Below are 18437 nucleotides of genomic sequence, written 5' to 3'. Positions count from 1 at the left end.
CTCACCCTCCCTAACCAGCTGCAAGGTTGGGGAGCTGAGTTTGTCTACCAGGAGGGACCCTGGAGGAAACTAGGGGGAAACAGGGTATGAGGTGCACCCCAGAGACAGGGCTTGCAAAGCCAGCCAGAGAAGAGGGAGGGCCCGGCCAGAGAAAGGACGGGGCGGAGGAAAAGAACAAGAACTCCCCAAGACCAATGTGTGCAGCCTCCTGCCTCCAAGCAGAGAGTTTCTAGCCCATCCCAGGAAGGGAGGCCTCCTTCCTACCTTCAGATTCCCGGGTGGATTGCTCCTAGACTGCATGTTCTCCTGATGTCATGAGATGGGTTTATACTTATTTTTTATGTATCTGCTAAGTCCTTTAAGTCATAAAACACTTTATGTCTGACCTCAGTCTCCCATGCTTCAGCTTTACTCTTCCTCTGTGATTTTTCTTTAAAGAAAAATCCACATTATCTTTATCCTGAAACTTAGTCTTTTGAGGTGGCCCTGAACTCTGCCTTTCGTCTCAGGATGAACGGCCTGTCTTAAGTCCCTGACATCCCTCAAGCAAGAAAGGAAGCCTTTTGGGGGCCCCAAGGAGAAGGGAAGGCCCAAGGCCTGCCGAGGCTGCCTGCCCGGGGCCCCTTCACCTGGGAGTCCAGGCCGAGCTGCTCCCACAGCTCGTCGTGCAGGGCTGACACCTCGGACTCCAGGTTCTCGTACTCCACAGTGCTGTTGGTCAGGGCCTGCGGGGACAGTGTATGGACAAAGAGTGCCGTCGCCAAAGCTTTCCCCTCATCCTGCCACGGGGCCCGGGGCCAGGATACCTGAGGTGGGGCCGGCCTGGGGAGGAGAGCCCACGGGGACAGGAGGACAGGGCACAGGGCTGAGACACTCGGTTGACACAGAAGAGAGCCTGCGTCTCTTCTCAAGAGGGGCAACAGCCCGGCCTACTGCACACCCAACCACGGAGGAAACCAAATCCCCCCCAGATGTGTGGATAGGCCAACAGGGAACCACATCATCCTTGCCCTCCTTTCTCCCCAGAGTGGGCGACAGGAAGTGGAGGGCCCAGGAAAAGAGCCAGAGGGGGTTTGACCTCCAGAGGTTGGAGACCTTCCTCCTGCCTGGGCCCCGTTTCTGGGGAGATGCCAGGGCAGCAGCATTTCTGCTGGTGCCCTGGTTTTCCAGGGGCCAGGAGTGGGCAGAGGTGGGTGGCAAAGCTGTTAGTGCATCTCAGGAAATAAGTGGCCCTTGACCTCACACTGTCCAGAACAAATGCAGGTGCAGGAACAGTTTGTAGGAAACAGGTTGGTTTCCTTTATGAAGACTCAATGCGATGAGCAGGCTGGCCCTGCTGCCTGGACGCCAGGCAGTGGGAAGGCCTTTATTAATGCCCCTCCTGGGTGGCAGCACCCTGCTCTCGCCCTCAGAGGAGAGTCGGGACTAGGAAAGCACAATCTGGGAGGGTGGCTCTCCTGTCCAGGTGTTGACAGGGGTTGGGGCCAGGGGGCATGGACCTTGAAGGCTCCTGGGAACAGAAAGACAGTTTTCACCTTGGGAGACTCCCTAAGGACCCACTGGAGGGAAGATGTGTATATCCTCTGAGGAAGGGAGTCAGCGGCAGAGGGCAGAGGGCAGAGGGCAGAGAGCCAGTGTTAAGCTCCTGCATTCCCGTCCCCCTGGGGGTCCAATGCATGAAGGGTTGAGGGGATCGTGTGGCCTGGCCTCCTGGGCAGGGATGGGCCATAGGGGCAGGCAGCGTTTCTGAACAAGCAATCTTGGGAAAAACCGGCTCCTGCTGGGCCTTGGGACTACCGTGGTCGCCTGCGACAGCTCCCCCCGAATGTTGATGAGCTGGTTCTGCAGTGACTCCTTCTTGTGCAGCAGCTTCTCTGGGTAGGCAGGCTGGTTTCCAAACATCTCCAGCTCCTGGTGGGTCCCCATCAAGGCACTTTCCAGGCTCTCCTGAAGAACAGCAGGAGAATGGCCAGGAGCTGCCTAGGCCTGAGCCCTTCTGGTCACCCAGGCAGCTTGGTGAGGCTGTCCTCACGCCAGCGAAGGTGTTCAGAATCTCAGCAGTTCCAGGAAAGGGCAGGACAGAAGTTTCGGGGCGACAAAGCTCTGTCGGCTTAGGATGGAGATAGCAGCCCACACCTTCTCCATGCCGGCCCCACTGCGTGCCCGTCCACGGCTGCCCCGTGGCTCTTACCTTCTCAGCCCGGAGCTGCTGCACCAGCCGGTCCTGCTCCCTCACCACCTTGTTCTGCTCACACAACTTGCCCAGCAGCGTCTGGGGTCCCAAGGGAGCAGGGGGAAGGGAGGGAGAGAGAAGGGAGTGAAGGACAGTTTGATGGGACCTGGGAGTTAGGTTGGTAGGGCCTGGCCTCTGGATACCAACTCCTTTCCCCCACTGAGGAGTCCTGGGCCTTCACCTAGACCTTGAAGGCTCCCGGGAACAGAAAGACGGTCTTCACCTTGGAGACTCCCTAAGGACCCACTGGAGGGGAGATGTGTGTATCCTCTGAGGAAGGGGGTCGGCGGCAGAGGGCGGGGGGCTGAGGGCTGAGAACCAGTGTTAAACTTTGGCATTCCCATCCCCCTGGGGAGTCAACGCATGAAGCGTTGAGGGGATCGTGTGGCCTGGCCTCCTCAGCCTCCCAGGCAGGGATGGATGGGAGGGGTAGGCAGGGCGTCTGAACAAGCAGTCTTAGGAAGACCTGTGAATGAGGTAACCTGGTTCCCCAGGCCCAGAGGACCGTGTTCTCCCTGCCCCCCTCCAGGGTCTCAGGATGGCAGACGCTGGAGTCTGATCCTGCCTGGATGGAAGCCTGGATGGAGGCAGATAGGGCCAGACTTAGCTTCTGAGCTTTCCTGCAGCCACATGTTTATTCATGCCATTCCTTAAATACCCCCTTGTCTCTTTTCTGCTGAGCCAAATCTTTCCCTCCGAGCCTTTTAATTCCAAGGCCCAGCTCATGTATTTCATCTCTGACCTACAAACCCACCCCATCTCAGTGGCCTGTACTTCTGTAGAACCTGCTATCCCTCCATCCAGTCTATGAATCACATGCTGCCAGATGCTGGTACCCGGCACCTCCCACTTCCCTGAGCTCTGTGGGGCACGGGTGGGCCATGTTCTTTTTCCCAGTGCCCTAGGGACGCTGCCACCTTGGGCTCAGAGGAGACCGACCAACCTCCCTCCTAACAAAGTCTGTGTGCCTGTACTGAGCCAACTCCACCGCTGTAGACAGGAGTGCCTGGAGCCCATGGAGAGACACAGCTGGGGCAGGAGGAGGGCAAGAATGGGTAGTGAGATCGAGAAGTGAAGGGGCGAGGAGGGGGCAGGCAGAATGCTGTCTGTGGTGAGGACGTGAGCAAACGTATGAAGAGCCACCAGCAGGGGAGATGGAGGGAGGGAGCCCCCCGCGGGGGACAGCGAGCATGAGGGTGGCTGCGGGAGGGCTGCTCTTACATCTGTATCTTGCTCGTTTAACTTGAAGGTGTGGAGGCTGTCCCGGAACACCTCTGGGTACGGAGGGACCTGCAGGAACATGAGGCCGGTTACCGCAGCAGGGGGCAGAGGGGCACGCTGGGGCTTGCTCCGTTCTTGCCAGAGACTGCCGTCCGTCACCTCCGGAAGCTTCTGTTCTGGGGCCCTGAGCTGAGCTAATTTTCTGTCCCCTGGCTGGGCAGCTTGGGACGGCCCAGTCTAGGCTCCATCTCAGTTGTCCTGGGCTGGCTTGGGAGATACAGGTGCTGCTCAGCTAGTGCCCTGTGTTCCTCTCCCCTAAGCTCACGGATCTGCTGCCGAGAGGGCCTCTGGGGTGGCGGCCTTGGTGGTGACCACCATGAGAACAACAGTCAACCGTTGGGAGAACTGCATGAGCACTGGAAATACCTAAGAAGCACTGCCCCGGTAGGCTGGACACTGGTCACAGGGCTTGTGCCTAAACCAGACGTGTGTCTGAGTCCAGCCAATGTCGCCTCCCCGTGGCGACATAACTGGTAACCGCAGCACATTCTGCACAAGCTTGGCGTTGGGTGGCTCCATAGCACACCCCTCATACCCTCAACCCCAACATCTATTAAGAAGACACCAGATATGAGATGGACACCCCGGACATGAAGAAGCAGATCTGTGACCCCCGGCATGGCATGAGATGTTGGTGCTGCTTTGATGGTTCGCGAAATGGGTCTCGGGTTCACCCATGAACGTGAAGAATGGAGGGGACACGGCAGAATTAAGGGAGGGGGACCAGGCCAAGCCTGGGAGGTGAGGCCTGGCCAATGAGCAGGTGAGGCAGCGCAAGCCCCGCCCCAGAGGGGGTGACTCGGCCACGCGTGCAGCTGAAATGGTGCTGGCAGGAACCATGCTGCCAGGCAGAGGTCTTACTTGCATGAAGAGCTGGGCCCTGGGGGAAGAGTTTCCCACCATGCGGTTCACCATACTGATGAGAGTCTCACTCTCACTCATCTGCAGCAGAGGAAGGAACAGACGACGCCAACTCAGAGCCGCACAGAGACGTCTCCCCCACACCCCACAGACATCTGCCTGTGCTCGCTCTCCAGGGGACAGCAAAGGGCCTCCGGCACCCTGTTTGGCCTCACCTACTGCACGCTGCTTGTGAACTCTCTCTCAGGACCAGCACTGAAGCTGCCCTTGAGGAAAGGCCACAGAAGGGAGCTGGGAGGTGGGGGGCCCTGGCTCACAGCTCTGCAGAGGCCCCGGCCCACGACACACCTCCAGGGCACCTGAGCGGTGGGGTCTCACCCGCAATGTCAAAGGTTGTCACCACCTTGCGCCAGCTTTCATTGCTCACACTGCTTGGGTCAGAGACCGCACAGGTGGCTGAAAAGGCCATTCTCCCCCCAAATTTGAACTAAATGAAACCTCCGAAAGAGAAGGCCTGGGACCTGCTCTTTGGATGCGCCTTCACAAACAGACAGGCACAGGACTCTCTCCCAACCCCTGCCCACCTCTTAGCTCTAGAGTAGAAAGGAATGCTAAACACGGTTTCCAGAGCTGGGCTGGTAGCATCATGCTGAACTCGGATGGCCAGGGAGCACAAAAGGAGGCCCAAACAAGCAAGCCACGTTAAAGGGACACCAGTACTGGAGCACTGCTCTCCCAACAGGGGGTCTTTATGTTTCAAGGCTCATTAGGAACATGGGTGGGGGGTGGGCAGGTTATGTGCCAAATGAAAAAAGAGAGAGAGAGAGAGAGAAGGGTGAAGGAAAGGGGGAGAGAGAGGGGACAAGCCAACCAGAGCAAGCAGAGCCGCCATCACTTTCCCCACTGGCGACAGCATCAGCATGTTTTAGGGAGTGTCCTTGGCTGTGTCCCTTTAACTCAATGGGCCTACAGGCGAAGGCAGCTGAAGACGGAGGGAGTTGTACAGGAAAAGCTTTTGGGGGAAGGGAAGCAAGTGAGGGAAGGGACAGAGCCACCTTAGGGCAGATCTTCAGGGTCACAGTTTGGGGACCCCCACCACCACCCCCTTTGCCCCTGTCTTCCTAGTCTGCGTGGGACCCACATGTATTTCCTTCTTACCCCTGTTTAGGTAGCAGCCCAAATGCAGCCTTGCTTCTGTGCGATGTTGCAAAGTCGTCTGTGAGCTACAAAGGGCAGCTATACAATGTCCATTTTATGACTGAGAAGCAAAGACCCAGAGAGACTAAGTGACATTTCCAAGGTCAAAAAAAAAGGAAATTCTTATAAATGGCAGAGCTGGAACTCGACTTCAGTGTCTGACTCTACATTCTGGACTCATCATATCAAACTGCCTTTTAAAAATATTACCCTTTATCTCGGAGGAGGTCTTCCAAAAGGTAATTTCTGAAGCCCCCCAGCCTCGGGGCCCACCTGCTCTGAGGGCAGAAGCCCCAGGAAGGGGTCCTGAATGCTCGGATAGCCAAGCACTGGGGCTGGGCCACTGGGAGGAGAGGCTGCCCAAGATCCTGGGAGGCACTGAGCTCTGCTCCCCGTGACTCCACGGCACTACAGAGCCTGCTTCCTGTTGGCGTGACCCAGGATCTCCCGGTCCTAGTCTGGGTTGGCACGCTGGGGCGCATCCCCACATGGCCTGGCATGCTCATGAGGGGGACGCCATGTGCTGCTTCTGGAACTAAGTGCCATCTCCTTGAGGGTCGGGAGCTGTCCTGCTGACTACAGTACGGACACCAGTGCTTCCAGTCTTCGCATGAAGATGATGTCACTGAGACGCGGAGGCCCTGTGAGACGAAGGGCACGTGGCAAGTGGTTTATGACTAGAACCACCAACAGCCGCAACTCTGTCCTCTGATTTCAAGCTTCTGGTTCTTTCTGCAGCTTTGAGAGCACAGAATCATCCTGACGAGGTTTGACTCCAGCTGCTTCATGTATTAGATGTTTCCTCAGCTGTAAACCGGGCTGAAAGCTCAGAGTCACATTCCAAGCTCTGCCATTCACTGGCTGTGCGTCCTTGACAGGTAATTTAACCTCGGTCTTTAGTTTCGTCAGATATAAAATGGGGATAACAACAGTATCCACCTTGCAGGGTTGTCATAAATTAAATGAGTTAGGATCTGTACAGTGCTTAGAATAATAGGGGGCACAGAGAAAGGACCCAATTATGGTAGCCCTTGCCATTATCATCATATGCCATTACTACCACTACTACTATTAGTAGTATCTCTACCAGCCCAGGCTAGCTCCACAGCACAGTGCTGTGTAGGTCCAGGTCCCCTATGATGTACAGCACAGACCTGAACAGAAGAGGACGTGCTCATGTAAATGCCTAACATACTGACCCCTGGCAGGTCTACACCTGGTTGAGTATCACAGTCTCCTTAGCCTTGAAAGGCTCTGTAGCCAATAGTTAGAACCTGGAGCCAGGAGCCTAGGCAGACAATTGCTTCCATCATGTGGGGACACTCACTGACCCTCCTGTAAACCTGAATGGACAACATTCCCCCTGTCCACCGCACTGATCTCTCAGGAAAAGGAGCCATGTATGCAAAAGACCTCTGTGGAGGAACTAATAAATATACTGAATGAATATAAGCTTTAAAAATCATCTTAGAGCAGGTCTGTAGTCCTGTTTACAAAAATTCTGGGGTTTAACCACAATCTGCAATAGACGATGAAATAATTACCCACATTTGGGCTGAACTAAACTTCTAGCACTTTTGGCCCAAGCACTGAGAGAACTTATCGCCCTCTCCTTCCTCCCTTTACAGTCTCTGCCTCTCTCGGCAGCAGAAATGCAGATTCCCGCCTGCCCCCTGCCGCCCCACCTCCCAGGGGCAGTTCCATCGAGTTGGAACACAGAGGAGGTGGCATTAATTATTCATGAGGTCACTCATTCTCCTTTCCCCAGGAAACTCCCAGCTGCCCTAAAGGGCTTTGAAGAGAAGGGGTGTGAAGGCGCAAACCAAAATATCAGCCACTTTGTTGTGTCCTGGTTGTGTCAACAAAGGTTGTCAGATGGATGGAAGATGAGGAGGTGGGGAGGAGTGGGGAGACGAGACAGGAGGGCAGGAGGATGGTGAGGGGGCACCAGCTCTGCCTACCTGCTGATCCAAATACTCTAGGTTTCTTTGCAACTGAAGGTCTAAAAGTTCATCCTACCCGGAGCCCGAGGCCCAACGGCAACACAAACAAACAGGAACACGACAAAAAAAAACAATAAAAAGGAAGCAAAGCAGTTAAGAAAGAGCTGGGCAAGGACAAAGAATGGCCTCTCTCTGCCCTCAAGGAGCTCTGGGGAAGGGAGGGGGTGAGGATGCCGGCAGGCAGGGAGGGTGCCTACTGGACACACCCAGCCGGGCAGGGAGGAGCACACCAGGGCCCGAGTTCCTGCTCCTAGGTTGGCCTGGCGCTGTCCCAGGAGAGGCAAGCATCAGTGAAACGAGCTAGTTAGCACTTCTAGCAGCTCTGAGTTTTCTGGCAAAATCCCTTGTTCCTGGATGGGTGCCTGTGCTGTGTGTTAAGCCTACAGAGTCTGGACCTGGCAGGGGAGCATCGGAGAAAAGGGAAGGAGGACCGACAGCTCTCCCCGCCTCCACCCAGCCTCCTGGGGCTTTTTCTGGAGAGGGGTCAGTCACCGGGGACATGGATTCTGCCCCTTGGTTCCAGCAGTGCTCCCCAGGCCTCCTAGCGGAGCATCTGATCTAGTTCTCCAGATGGAGATAAACATTCTCAGGATTCCAGGAAGACACACAAATAGAAAGAGAGAAAAGGAGGGGACACAAGTGGAATACCTTTTCTTCCTCATCCTACCACTTGTTTCTTTCCCCAAAAGTCGCATTCCAAACAAGGTCAGACTGGATGCGACAAAGACTAGAAGACCATGCCTGTTGTTGGGAGCTCTAGCCTGACTTTTCTTCCCAGCCCACAACCTAAGCCCCCTTTCCAGGCCCCTCCGTGTGCCGCCCGGGAGAGTTGTTCTGAAGTCGAGAGGACTGGGACATTACAGATCTTGGCCCTGCCCCTCTGGCCTGTGTCACAGAGAAGGGCTGACTGGCACCCTGTGTTGGGGTTAGAGTCCTGGCTGGGGGGGAGGAGGTATCCAGAGGCTGCTAGAAACCAGATGAGCCAGGCATTGGGCACAGAGCATCCCTGGAGAGGCCCTGAGGGGGAGAGGGGTGGGAGAGAGGACGTACCATCTTATCGTGGACCGTGGGGGATGGTGGGTAGTTGTAGGGGAACAGCCCTGCAGGGACTGGCCGCCTGTCTCCCAGGTAATCATACTGGAAGAGAAAGGGGATTGGAGAGGTGAGAGGGTTGGGCTGGGACACGTAACTTCCCCACCAGCTGAAGTTCAAGGTTAGGGATGTCTGTATCCTGTCCCAGAGCAGATTCCAAACCAAGACAGGCCACATTGATCCACTGCAGTATCTTCCAATGATCTGCCCAAGTTCTCAAGATTTGAAAAGACAGAACCCTCCTTGCCCTTTTGTACAGAAGTAGGGTTCCTGGCACAGCTGGGAGGGGCACAGAGAGGGTTCCTATTCAAGGGGCAGTAATCCCCCAAGGCCATTCTTCTATGGGCGGACCCACAGGGCCAGTGGCTCCCTGGGGCAGCACTGCCTGTCCTGCAACATAGCCCAGCCTCGTGTGTCCCAGATGTCTTAGGTTTTGGGGGAGGCCTCAGGGGATGAGGAAGAAGGGGCAGGCTGGTGGCTCACCTTGGGGGAGCTGATGGACCGCCTCATCACATAGGCAGCGGGGTCAGCATAGATGTCCTCACTTCGAGGTGGCAGCCGCTCAAAACGGGCACTGGGTGAGCGGGCGGGGGAGTAAATGTGGGCACGGCTGTAGGAGCCCTGGCTGGGAGAGCGGGGCACGGAGTGGGAACGGGGCTGCAAGGACAGGCGGCGCAGGGAGCTGGAGGTGGCGTCCAGCTCATCGTAATAGACTGGCTGCCGGGCCGGGCTGGGGATCCAGACGGGGCCGTCCTGCCGCCCGTAGCCTGCCGGCTCCTTCCACTCCCGCAGCTGGAAAGCAGGGCCGCCTCCGTTGCGGAAGGAGTGGCGCTTGTCGTCCAGGGCCCAAGGTGGGCTGAGCCGATCGTAGGCCGGCATTGAGCAGATGCTGTCCGGCCGCACCCCTGCTGGGTAGTACTGGTAATCATCGGGGTACTGGGAGGAGTAGGGGCCATAATACTCAGGGACCCTGCGGGACACGGGGTAGAACCTAGAGGGACTGAGAGAGAGAGGACATTTTAAGGAAGCCAGACCACATGGGCACATCCTCACCCGCCCCCTGCACCCCAGCCCTACCTCCCTTCCTCCAGCCTAGAATGGGTGTGACTAGGGCACAGCACCCCAGCGACCTCGCCAGCCCAGGGGCCACACTGGCTGCACTGGGCCTTGTTTCCCGCAGAGCTCAAGACACTGTCCACGAAGCCCCCTCCCTCTACCCACTCCCTGAGGCCAGAAATTTCACCTTGGAAGCTTCCATCTTTGTCTCTTTAAAACAAAATACCCCTGGGAGAAACTTTAAGCCTAGTTAGCCATCGCTATCTCAGCATGAACCAGTGTATCGGATCCTCTGCAGAGAGGGGACTGGTGTAAAGGCAGAGGGACGGAGCACCCGGCCCTGGAGGAGGGCTGCGGGGGACCCGGAGGGTGGCCTCCCTGATTCTGTCATCTTGTCAGGGATGGAACCAGGAGGGTCCTGGCCTCAGCCCAAGTGAGGGGCTCTCCCCCGCACAGAGCAGTGCGCAGCCCTCCTGGGGGGGTTGCCTACAGTCTCCAAAGCTGCCCAGATCCCAGGCCCCTAGGGAAGGAGCAGCAGCCCCACCTGCCCTCGAGGGTCATCCCATTAAAAGTCTGCAAATGCCTGAAAGACAGACCCTAGGTGAACAGCAAACTGGTCTAGAGGGCAGAGCTAGGAATGATGAGTGGCAACATTTTGTTTGTTAATTTTTCTTTTTCAAAAATTACATGTAAATAATGGCTTTCAAACAATTAGAGCCCTTCAGAAGTGGAGCGAGTTGGCTTGGCAGTTAGTGAGTCTCAGGTTGGTGGGGCCACTGCAACAGAGGGTATCACCAGAGAGACAGAAGCACAGACATGCGTCTGGCTGGAAGAGCTCGAAGGCCCCTCGCGGTGACTGCCACGTTTCCTGGGCCACCCAACATCCTCGTGGAGAGGCGCTGGCTGCTCCGTCCCTTCCTCTGGGCGGGGCAGACGGAGAGAGCAAGAATTAGGGGTCAAATACTATTGGGGGGCCATGGGCAGTTAAGAATTTGGACAGGCTGGGAATCCTGGGGTTCCTTGGTTTCCCAATTCAGCCTGGCTTCCAGAAAGTTTCCCCCAGGGGTGTCTCCCATGCTGGCGCCCCGGCCCCATCTCCGTCTGGCTCCACCCCCAGCCCCTCCCAGGCCGCACCTCCGGAGGTCCTCGGGTGGGGGCGCCCCTCGGCGCAGGTTCACCCACTGCTGAAGCTGGTCCATGGAGCTCTTGCGCTGGGCGATCTTGTCTGGGTTGGCTCGTGGGGGGACGCCCCGCCGGTGTCCCCCACTCTCGGAGTCCGGAGGCGGGAAAGCTGTGCTCCCTGGCCGGCCCGGGGAGCCACACTGCCAGCCATTGGGCTGGGCAGGCCGCTCCCTACCCCCTGGGACCCTCGGGCCCTCGGGGTAAGGGCTGCCTGGCTCCGAGGCTGGTTCTGGTCCAGACTGGACACCATTGGCTTTCACCAGAGGCTCGCTCTTGACTTCGGGCCTCTCGGGCCTCCTCTCTGCCTTCTCGCAGCCTCGGCCATCCCCCTCTCCTCGAGTCTTGGCCTCCGGTTCCGGCTTGGGGAGGCTGTTGTGGGACGGTTGGTGGTGTTTGCTGGGGGGGATGTCCTCTGAGTCCGGCTTCTCGTGGCTGCAGGGCGCCAAGGGAGATGTTGTTAGTGACCCCAGCCCAGCACGGAGCTGCGTGGAGGGCGGCAGAACGGGAGGGAGAAGAGCGGAGGCTGGGCAGGTAGGTGGCAATGGGAACAGGACTCGGTAAATCACAACTGTTTCCTAAGTCCCCCCATTTTGTCTTCTGGCTCCACTCCCGGGAAATTACTGCGCAACAGAGTCTAGCCGTGCCTGCACGTCCTGTGCTCATTTTGTCTCCAGGTCTTCTCCGTGGTCACACTCTGCTCCCATCCGCTGACTCGCCTCGAGGGCAACCTTGAAGCTACGGCCAAGACTAACCTCACCCAGACTCGGTCTCCTCTGTCGTCCGTCCCTGACCCAGACCTCCAAACTTGGTGTGTATTATACCAAAGCCTCTACCAAAGACCCTCCTTGGTGTGCCAGCTCTAGAGGCTTGGCACAGGGCGGCCCTCTCCCCGGGAGGAAGTTGGTTAACTTCCACAGTCCTCGGGCTCCTGGTCTGCAGGATGGACGTGACAACACTCCCATTACAGGGCTGCTTGAGACAGAGCATGGCAGGCGCCAGGGGCCAGAGCTGCTCCTCACGTTCACAGGAAGAGAAGCACGCTAGTCCCCTTCTCCCAAACACGCTTCTCTGGTGCTGACTACAACATGCGCCCAGAGGCAGGAGCATGTCTGACATTTTTCTCCTTTGCTTTCCTAGCGCCCAAATATAGTGAATTACACATTTCCATTTACAGCCAAAACTTAAATAATGAATGAGCGAACTTCTGGAAGTACGCCCCTTGGTTGGAGCAAAGATGGAGTCTCGTGACAGGGCTCTCCCTCACAGCTTCCCAAATTCAACACATGCAAGCATCCCTGTTGAGACATTGCTTGGTAAACGCCTCTAAGACATGCAAATACACTGGAGTCTGTACTGTGAGACCTGCTTCCTCTGGATCCCAATAACATCTAACTCAAGACTCAGTCCCTGGGTCAAGTAGAGGCAGGCAGATGACAGTGGGTGACAGGAGTGGCCACATAGTGAGTGTTCACTGCATGGCAAGCCTTTTACACGTACCATTAGTCCTCACGACAGCCAGGAAGGTAGCGTTTTAACTGCTGTCTTTGAGAAGAGGAAACCCGGGTTCAGAGAGGTTGTACTTACACTGAGGTCCACCATGGGCAAGAGGCCCAGTCGGGGTTCAAACCTGAGTTCTTCTTCCTCCAAAGGCCATGTGTTTAACATGTACAGCCAAGAAATAATGAGCAATTGACCCTGGCCTTTGGCTCCTGGCCAGGCCCTGACAGCACCTGGCTTCTCTCTTGGCCTCCAGCAGCTCAGAGAGAAGAGGAGGAACCGGTTGAGGGAAGAGAGATCATAGGCTCTGAAAACACTTAGCCAGGACGCTTGCTGGGTTGCAAGGAGATATTTCCCATGTTTGCATGTTCTCGGGGGTTCCAGCCAACATGCTGGGCTCAGCGATGGCACAGAGCCAGGTGCTTCCCCACCTCCTTTCTCTGGCATTGCCCTCGCCTCTGCTCAGAACCCCGGCACTCACTTCTGACGCATGGCTTGGGGCACCGACTTCTGGGCTGGAGGGATCTGTACTCGGGCAGCCTCCCCCATGGCCTGGATCCAGGCCTCCTGCTCCTCGGGGCTCTCAGCACTGAAGAAGTAGGTGCGGACCCCAGCATGCTCGGCCTGTGGGGAGAGGCAGTGCGTGGAGCCGGCCCCGGCCTCATCCACCCAGCACACAGTCACCTGTAGGGAGAAGACACCCGCACCCACAGAACGGACGGTCAGGCAGACCACTCCCTTGACCTGCAGTTCTTTTCCTCACATGGAGCTCAGGAGCCAGAGAGGAGTGTGCCCAACTGTACCAGCTGGCATCTGGGCATCTGCCCTGGCTAGCTCTCTGGACACCACTAGGCAGCCCAATAGCCAGGTAAGCTTCCCTGCCCAACTTGAGGTGATTATAAGCAGGAGGGACAATTACAAGGCCCACTGTCCCATCGAGTTCCATCTTTGATTTGAAGGGCAATTATCCAATGTCTGGGAGAGATGTCCCCCCCACCCGGAGCACATGCTAGTCTCAGCCCCAGCGTGGCCTCTAAGGTGCTAGCACTGTCTCTTCCTTGCAGAGAGACGGCTAGGCCTCTATCTCCACGGGCATGCAAGGGGCAGGCACAGACAGTCAGAGCACGCTACCTAGTTGGTGGCCGGGAGCAGGCGCAGCAGGCAGGAACCCAGGAGAAAGCTCCTGTCCAGAGGAGGGGTCCTCACGCAGTCAGAAGGAGAAGAAGCAGAGAACAGGTCAACCAAACACCAGAGGGAGAGACAGAGACGACGTGGCAGGAATGTTGGGGAGCAGAGGGAAGTTGGGAGCCATTCAGACTATCCCTTCTTCTCGGGGTCACCATGAGGATGACAGCACCCAGCAGGCCCAGTTCAGCCCACCAAGAGGACAGAGGGGAGAGCTTGCGCCAAGGGAGTTTGGGCTGGTGGTGGAGAGAGCCCAGGGCATCTCTCTGCTCTGTCCCTGACCAGCTCTGCAGTGACAAACAGCTTTCTTTTTGCTGTGGCCTTAATTGATGTATCTGTTTAATGGGGCAGTATCTACCTGGTGAAAGTCAAGGTTTTTAGGCCACCAAGAAGAGATTCTCCAGCGCTCGGTTCTTCCTAGCATCTCAGCATCCCCCCAGGGGGAGACCTTCAGTCTCCCAGCAAAAGCAGGTGGCCCTGTTTATCCCACTCAATGCAAGAGGTCCGCAAGTGACTATGAGTCTCAGATGTGAGCCTCATTTTGGCTTCTGATGTTTTGGATGCTAAAATCTCAGGCTCTGGGGGTTGGCAGGAGAGAAGACAGGGTTCCTCTGACCAAGCCCTAGGGCTCACGTGAAATCCACAATGTCCAGATGCTTCTCCAGCCAGACCGCCAGCACACCGCAGCGCCTGACCCCAGCACACGATTCTTCCTGGCAGGAGCCCTAACCCAGGGAGGGTGTGTCCACCTTGCCCAGGGCAGAGGGCCTCCTTGCTCTGGATATGCCAGTCCCCAGCCCCCACAGGGGGCCCAGCACGTGGGCAGAGGCAGGGAGGTGCCAAAGAGAACCCAGCAAAGCTATAAGGGGCACTCTGGGGGTGGGGGTGGAAATGGCGATATGGAGACCAGGGGCCCAGGCAAGCCCTCTGGAGTGGAAAAATGTGGGGTTGCTATAGAGAGACAAAGGTGGGCCTTGTGGCTGGCAGGAGTGGGCAGCAGATAAGTGAATTTGCTAAGCACCTAGCAAGCGTCCTGTGCGTGCAGAGCTCTGCTCTGGGCACCAGTCAAGGAAACAGAGACATGCGTTTTGTACTTGAAGAGCTCACAGACAAGCCGGAGGACAAGACACGTCCACAGGGAAACCAGGAGGGCACGACAGCGCAGAACACCTGCTGGCTAGAGGGCAAAGGCAGAGGGCCTGGGAGCCGGGCTGCGATGGGGAGCTGGGAGGGGACGCCAGCCCGGACAATCGGAGGGGGCCAGAGGATCGAGGGTGGTGCCTCAAAGGGGTGAAGTCCCCTGCACCCCCAGGGGGCTGGGTTAGGAGGAGGTTAAGGTATTCCACAGTAGGCTGGGCAGGCACGGTGTCTGGCTCATTATTAGCCATCCCAGGGTTTCGCTTGGTGGCCCAGCAGGACCAGCCTCCCATCTGTCTCAGTTCTCCCTTCCCTGGAGAAGGAAGGGCCACTCAATAACCAATGAGAACCTTTTGCGGGCCACTGAGCACAGCCCTCAGAAGTGGGTTTTAAAGAGGGGAGGGGAGGAAAAGGAGGAGAAGGGCTGGTGGTCCAGAGATCTGCGGGTTTGGGTGGAGGTGTGTGACCGTCATTTGGGACATTGATCCAACAACACCTGCTGCTGGCAGAGCTCTGAGCGGGAGCGTGTTTCTGTGCACAGGTCTGGTGGGGTGGGTGGGATGGGCTGTTTGAGTGTGTGGGGGTGTGTCTGCATCTAGCAGGACTGTCTGTGGTTGGTTAAACAGCATGTTCCCATCTCCCCTGCTAGAACCTGGCTCCCTGGAGCCAGTTTCCTTAATTGTTCATTCTGTTCACACCTCTGGCAGACAGGACCCCGGGAGGTGGGAAACTAATGATGTGCCAGAGAAGTCCTTCCTGGTTCCCACAGCAGCTCCGCGCTCTCTGTATGCTGCACACCTCTTTCCTGTGGCCTGGCCACGGGTCTGAAGGACATGAAGAGGCAGCATCTCCGAAGCACCTGCAGGTGCAGGCCCTGAGCTGGGGTGAGCTGCTGCAGGTCCTACCATCTCCCTCCAGAGCTCTAGGTTTTCAGGGTCTTGGAGAGCAATTCTCAATTTTGGGAAAGAGGGCATAACACAATGCATAGCCGATACCATAATTTTATATTTTCACAGGGAAAAAGATGCCATGGTCTTTGCATCATAAAATATAAATAGGGCATGGGATTTTTATCATGTAATGGGTCATGAATTTTTTAATGTGGAAAAACACTGGCGGTGGCTGAGCCAGCTGCAGGCCCGTCTTTGATGTGTGGACCCCCCAGGGGTTTGGAAGGACTGAGGCTGAGCAGGCAGGGAGGCGGGGGCATCTTCCTGGGCCCTTTCTGTCAAGCTGTTGTCTATTGAGGTTTGCATTTCTTGACTGTAATGAAATTCAACCCCTGATTTTCTCTAAAGATTGAAATTTGAGTACTTTTAATGGGTGGGGTCTGGTGTGCTGGGTCCAAGGAGGGAAGGAACCTCATCAGCCCACAGCTCTCGCCTCTGCTGGGAGGGACTTCCAGGTGCCAGGGCCCAGACCACTGGGCAGAGGGTCTGTGGGCTCCGGATAGAACTATTTCTCCCCCAGGAAAAGCCAAGGCACATTTCTACTGGCTCACCCTGGCAAAAATGACCTGCCCAACTCCTGAAAAAAGAGAAGGGGGCACTGGTACAGCCTCACCTCAGCCTGACAACAGCCTGCACTGAGTCCAGGGGCCCCTGCCTACTGCTCACTCCACCACCACTTGGCATTCCCTCGGAGGTGCTCTAGATCCTTCTCCATCCCCACATGTTCTAGAAGAGCAGGCCTCCCTCCCCCGCCTGACCTGGGAGAGGACGGCCACTGACCTTAAAAGTGTGCTTTCGGCTAATGTTGTCTGAGGGCTGCACCGCAGCCACGCGGAAGCTCAGGAGGGGGATGCTGCCCAGGACGTTTTCCTCCTTCTCATCTGTAGGTAAACAGAGGCACAGGTGAGATGCGTGTGTGTGCGGGCAGGGGCTGGGGAGAGGAGCATATCAGCTCTCTCGTGAGAAATAGCAATAAGCATTTGCTGCTCACCTACCATTGGCCAGGCACTCAGGGCCACTGCACAACCGCCAGGGGTGTGCTCCGCAGAGGGCCGACAGGCAGAGGCCCTGCCGCTGGGGAGCAGACACCGTTCTGGACACTGGGACCACAGAGGTGAATGAGAGCGGGGCAGTTCCCCTCACTCAGGGAGCCTACATCCTAGTGCACAAGTAAATGGCAGCTAATGTTTTGGGGTGTTTGGTATACATTGGACACTGTTCTAAGTTAAACGCCTGAACGGATTGAACTTTCCCAACAATCCTGTAAATAGGGACTGTTATTACCCCATTTTATAGGTAAGGAGGTCTTGAGACACAGAGGGGTTAAGTAACTCATCCAAGGTTACATAAGTACAAAGTGGTGGCCTGGTCTTTGCACCCAAGAGGCTGACTCCCAAGCTAGCATTCTTTTTTTTTTAATTAAGGCATCACTGATTCACAATCTTAAGATGGTTTTACATGAGCAACACTGTGATTTCAACATTCACCCATATCGTGAAGTACCCCCCCCATTGTAATCACTGTCCATCAGCGTAGTAAGAAGCTACAGAGTCACTGCTTGTCTTCCCCATGACCTACCTATACTGTAAGTGCTAATTATAATGCCCTAACCCCCTCCCCCCACCCCCCTCCGCACCCCCCCACTCTGGTGACCGCTGGTCCCTTCTCAGAGTCTGAGAGTCTGCCAGGCTAGCATTCCTAACCATGCTGCTGCCCCAAACAAGACGGTTCCATTAGCAGTCCATGCAGCCTGCTCGTGAGAGGACAGCGCAGGGCCGAGCGGACAGTCCCTCCTTGGGCTCCGGCCCCTCTGGGTGACTGTTTCTAAGGTCCTCTCGGGCACCTGGCAGCTTCCTTTGGCCTCTCCTGACATACACCCCTCCTCTTTATCGTCCCCCGTTTCTCTACAGTAAAACACCTGCCTACACGGCCTCCTGGCCCTCTGGGCTCCCGGGATCAGGCTAACAATCAGGCTGCTGTGTAATTCATCCTGCATCTCCAAGGGAGCCTGAGGGGTTAGCTTGGCAGGTCCCCAGCTGTCAGCAGGAAGCCAGAGAGGGCAAGGGTGCTCTGTGGACAGGGGAGGGGCAACTATGAGGCCTTGGTGAGACCCTTCCCTTTTCCCTGGGATAGTTCATTCCCCCTGCTGGAGACCCTGTCAAACCCTCAGTTAGGGTTCAGAAGGACACTGCAGACTGTAAACTCCGCCAACCCCCCTTCTCCTCTGAGTCATTGCCTGCACAAGGTACTCGACTTAGGGTCCAGCTTCCTGTGCAGACCTCAGCATGGTGCCCAGAGGAAGGGCTGGGCCGAAGGATCAGGAGGGACCTGGGCCATGCTTCGGGCAAGCAGAGGCTGCCATCCTCTGGAGGGGACAGGCTCCCTGGTTGGCAGTGTTTAGGGGGCCTTCTGAGAATACCTTGCAGTGGATAATGGCCCCATCACAGTCCCCTGGAGCCCAGCTTTTGGAGGGTCCACCCTCGTGCACGTCCCACAGTCTCTCCTACAGAGGGCCTGGCCTTCCTGCAGCCGCATCCACACTCAGGCTCAGGGGGGTCGGCCAGCCCAGGGGCCAGCACTGGGGGCCTGGCCTGGGCACATTCTTCTCTCCCAAGCTTGGGGTTTCCTCTGTGACTGGACCCCGTATACGCAGACCCTTCCTGATTTTTCTCTCTGGGGATCAGGTGGCAACAACTCAGGCACAGGGACAGCATTGTTCTGGAGGGTCAGCTGGTACAACTTTTGTCAAGGTTAATGATTCAC

At 56.7% G+C, this 18437-nt stretch overlaps 1 protein-coding gene across 18 annotated transcripts in view; it reads right to left on the bottom strand.

Annotated features, from left to right (window-relative positions):
• PLEKHA6 (pleckstrin homology domain containing A6) overlaps positions 1-18437 on the bottom strand; it is a 130804-nt gene that overhangs the window by 13516 nt on the left and 98851 nt on the right. For 10 of the 18 annotated variants that reach the window (XM_036909653.2, XM_036909656.2, XM_036909661.2 and 7 more), the window contains 11 exons: positions 16455-16555; positions 12884-13086; positions 10858-11337; positions 9151-9667; positions 8626-8712; positions 7534-7587; positions 4376-4456; positions 3455-3523; positions 2192-2272; positions 1798-1947; positions 630-725 (listed from right to left, as the gene is read on the bottom strand). In XM_036909653.2, coding sequence (XP_036765548.2) covers positions 630-725; positions 1798-1947; positions 2192-2272; positions 3455-3523; positions 4376-4456; positions 7534-7587; positions 8626-8712; positions 9151-9667; positions 10858-11337; positions 12884-13086; positions 16455-16555 — 1919 coding nt within the window. Of the gene's footprint in view, positions 1-629; positions 726-1797; positions 1948-2191; positions 2273-3454; positions 3524-4375; positions 4457-7533; positions 7588-8625; positions 8713-9150; positions 9668-10857; positions 11338-12883; positions 13087-13533; positions 15686-16454; positions 16556-18437 lie in introns of those variants that run through there. The other 8 variants (XM_036909646.2, XM_036909665.2, XM_036909663.2 and 5 more) reach the window with 7 other exon arrangements.

The sequence above is a fragment of the Manis pentadactyla genome, chromosome 9, assembly GCF_030020395.1.
Source record: "Manis pentadactyla isolate mManPen7 chromosome 9, mManPen7.hap1, whole genome shotgun sequence".
Classification (NCBI taxonomy): domain Eukaryota; kingdom Metazoa; phylum Chordata; class Mammalia; order Pholidota; family Manidae; genus Manis; species Manis pentadactyla.
This window is presented reverse-complemented; position numbering and strand designations above follow the sequence as displayed.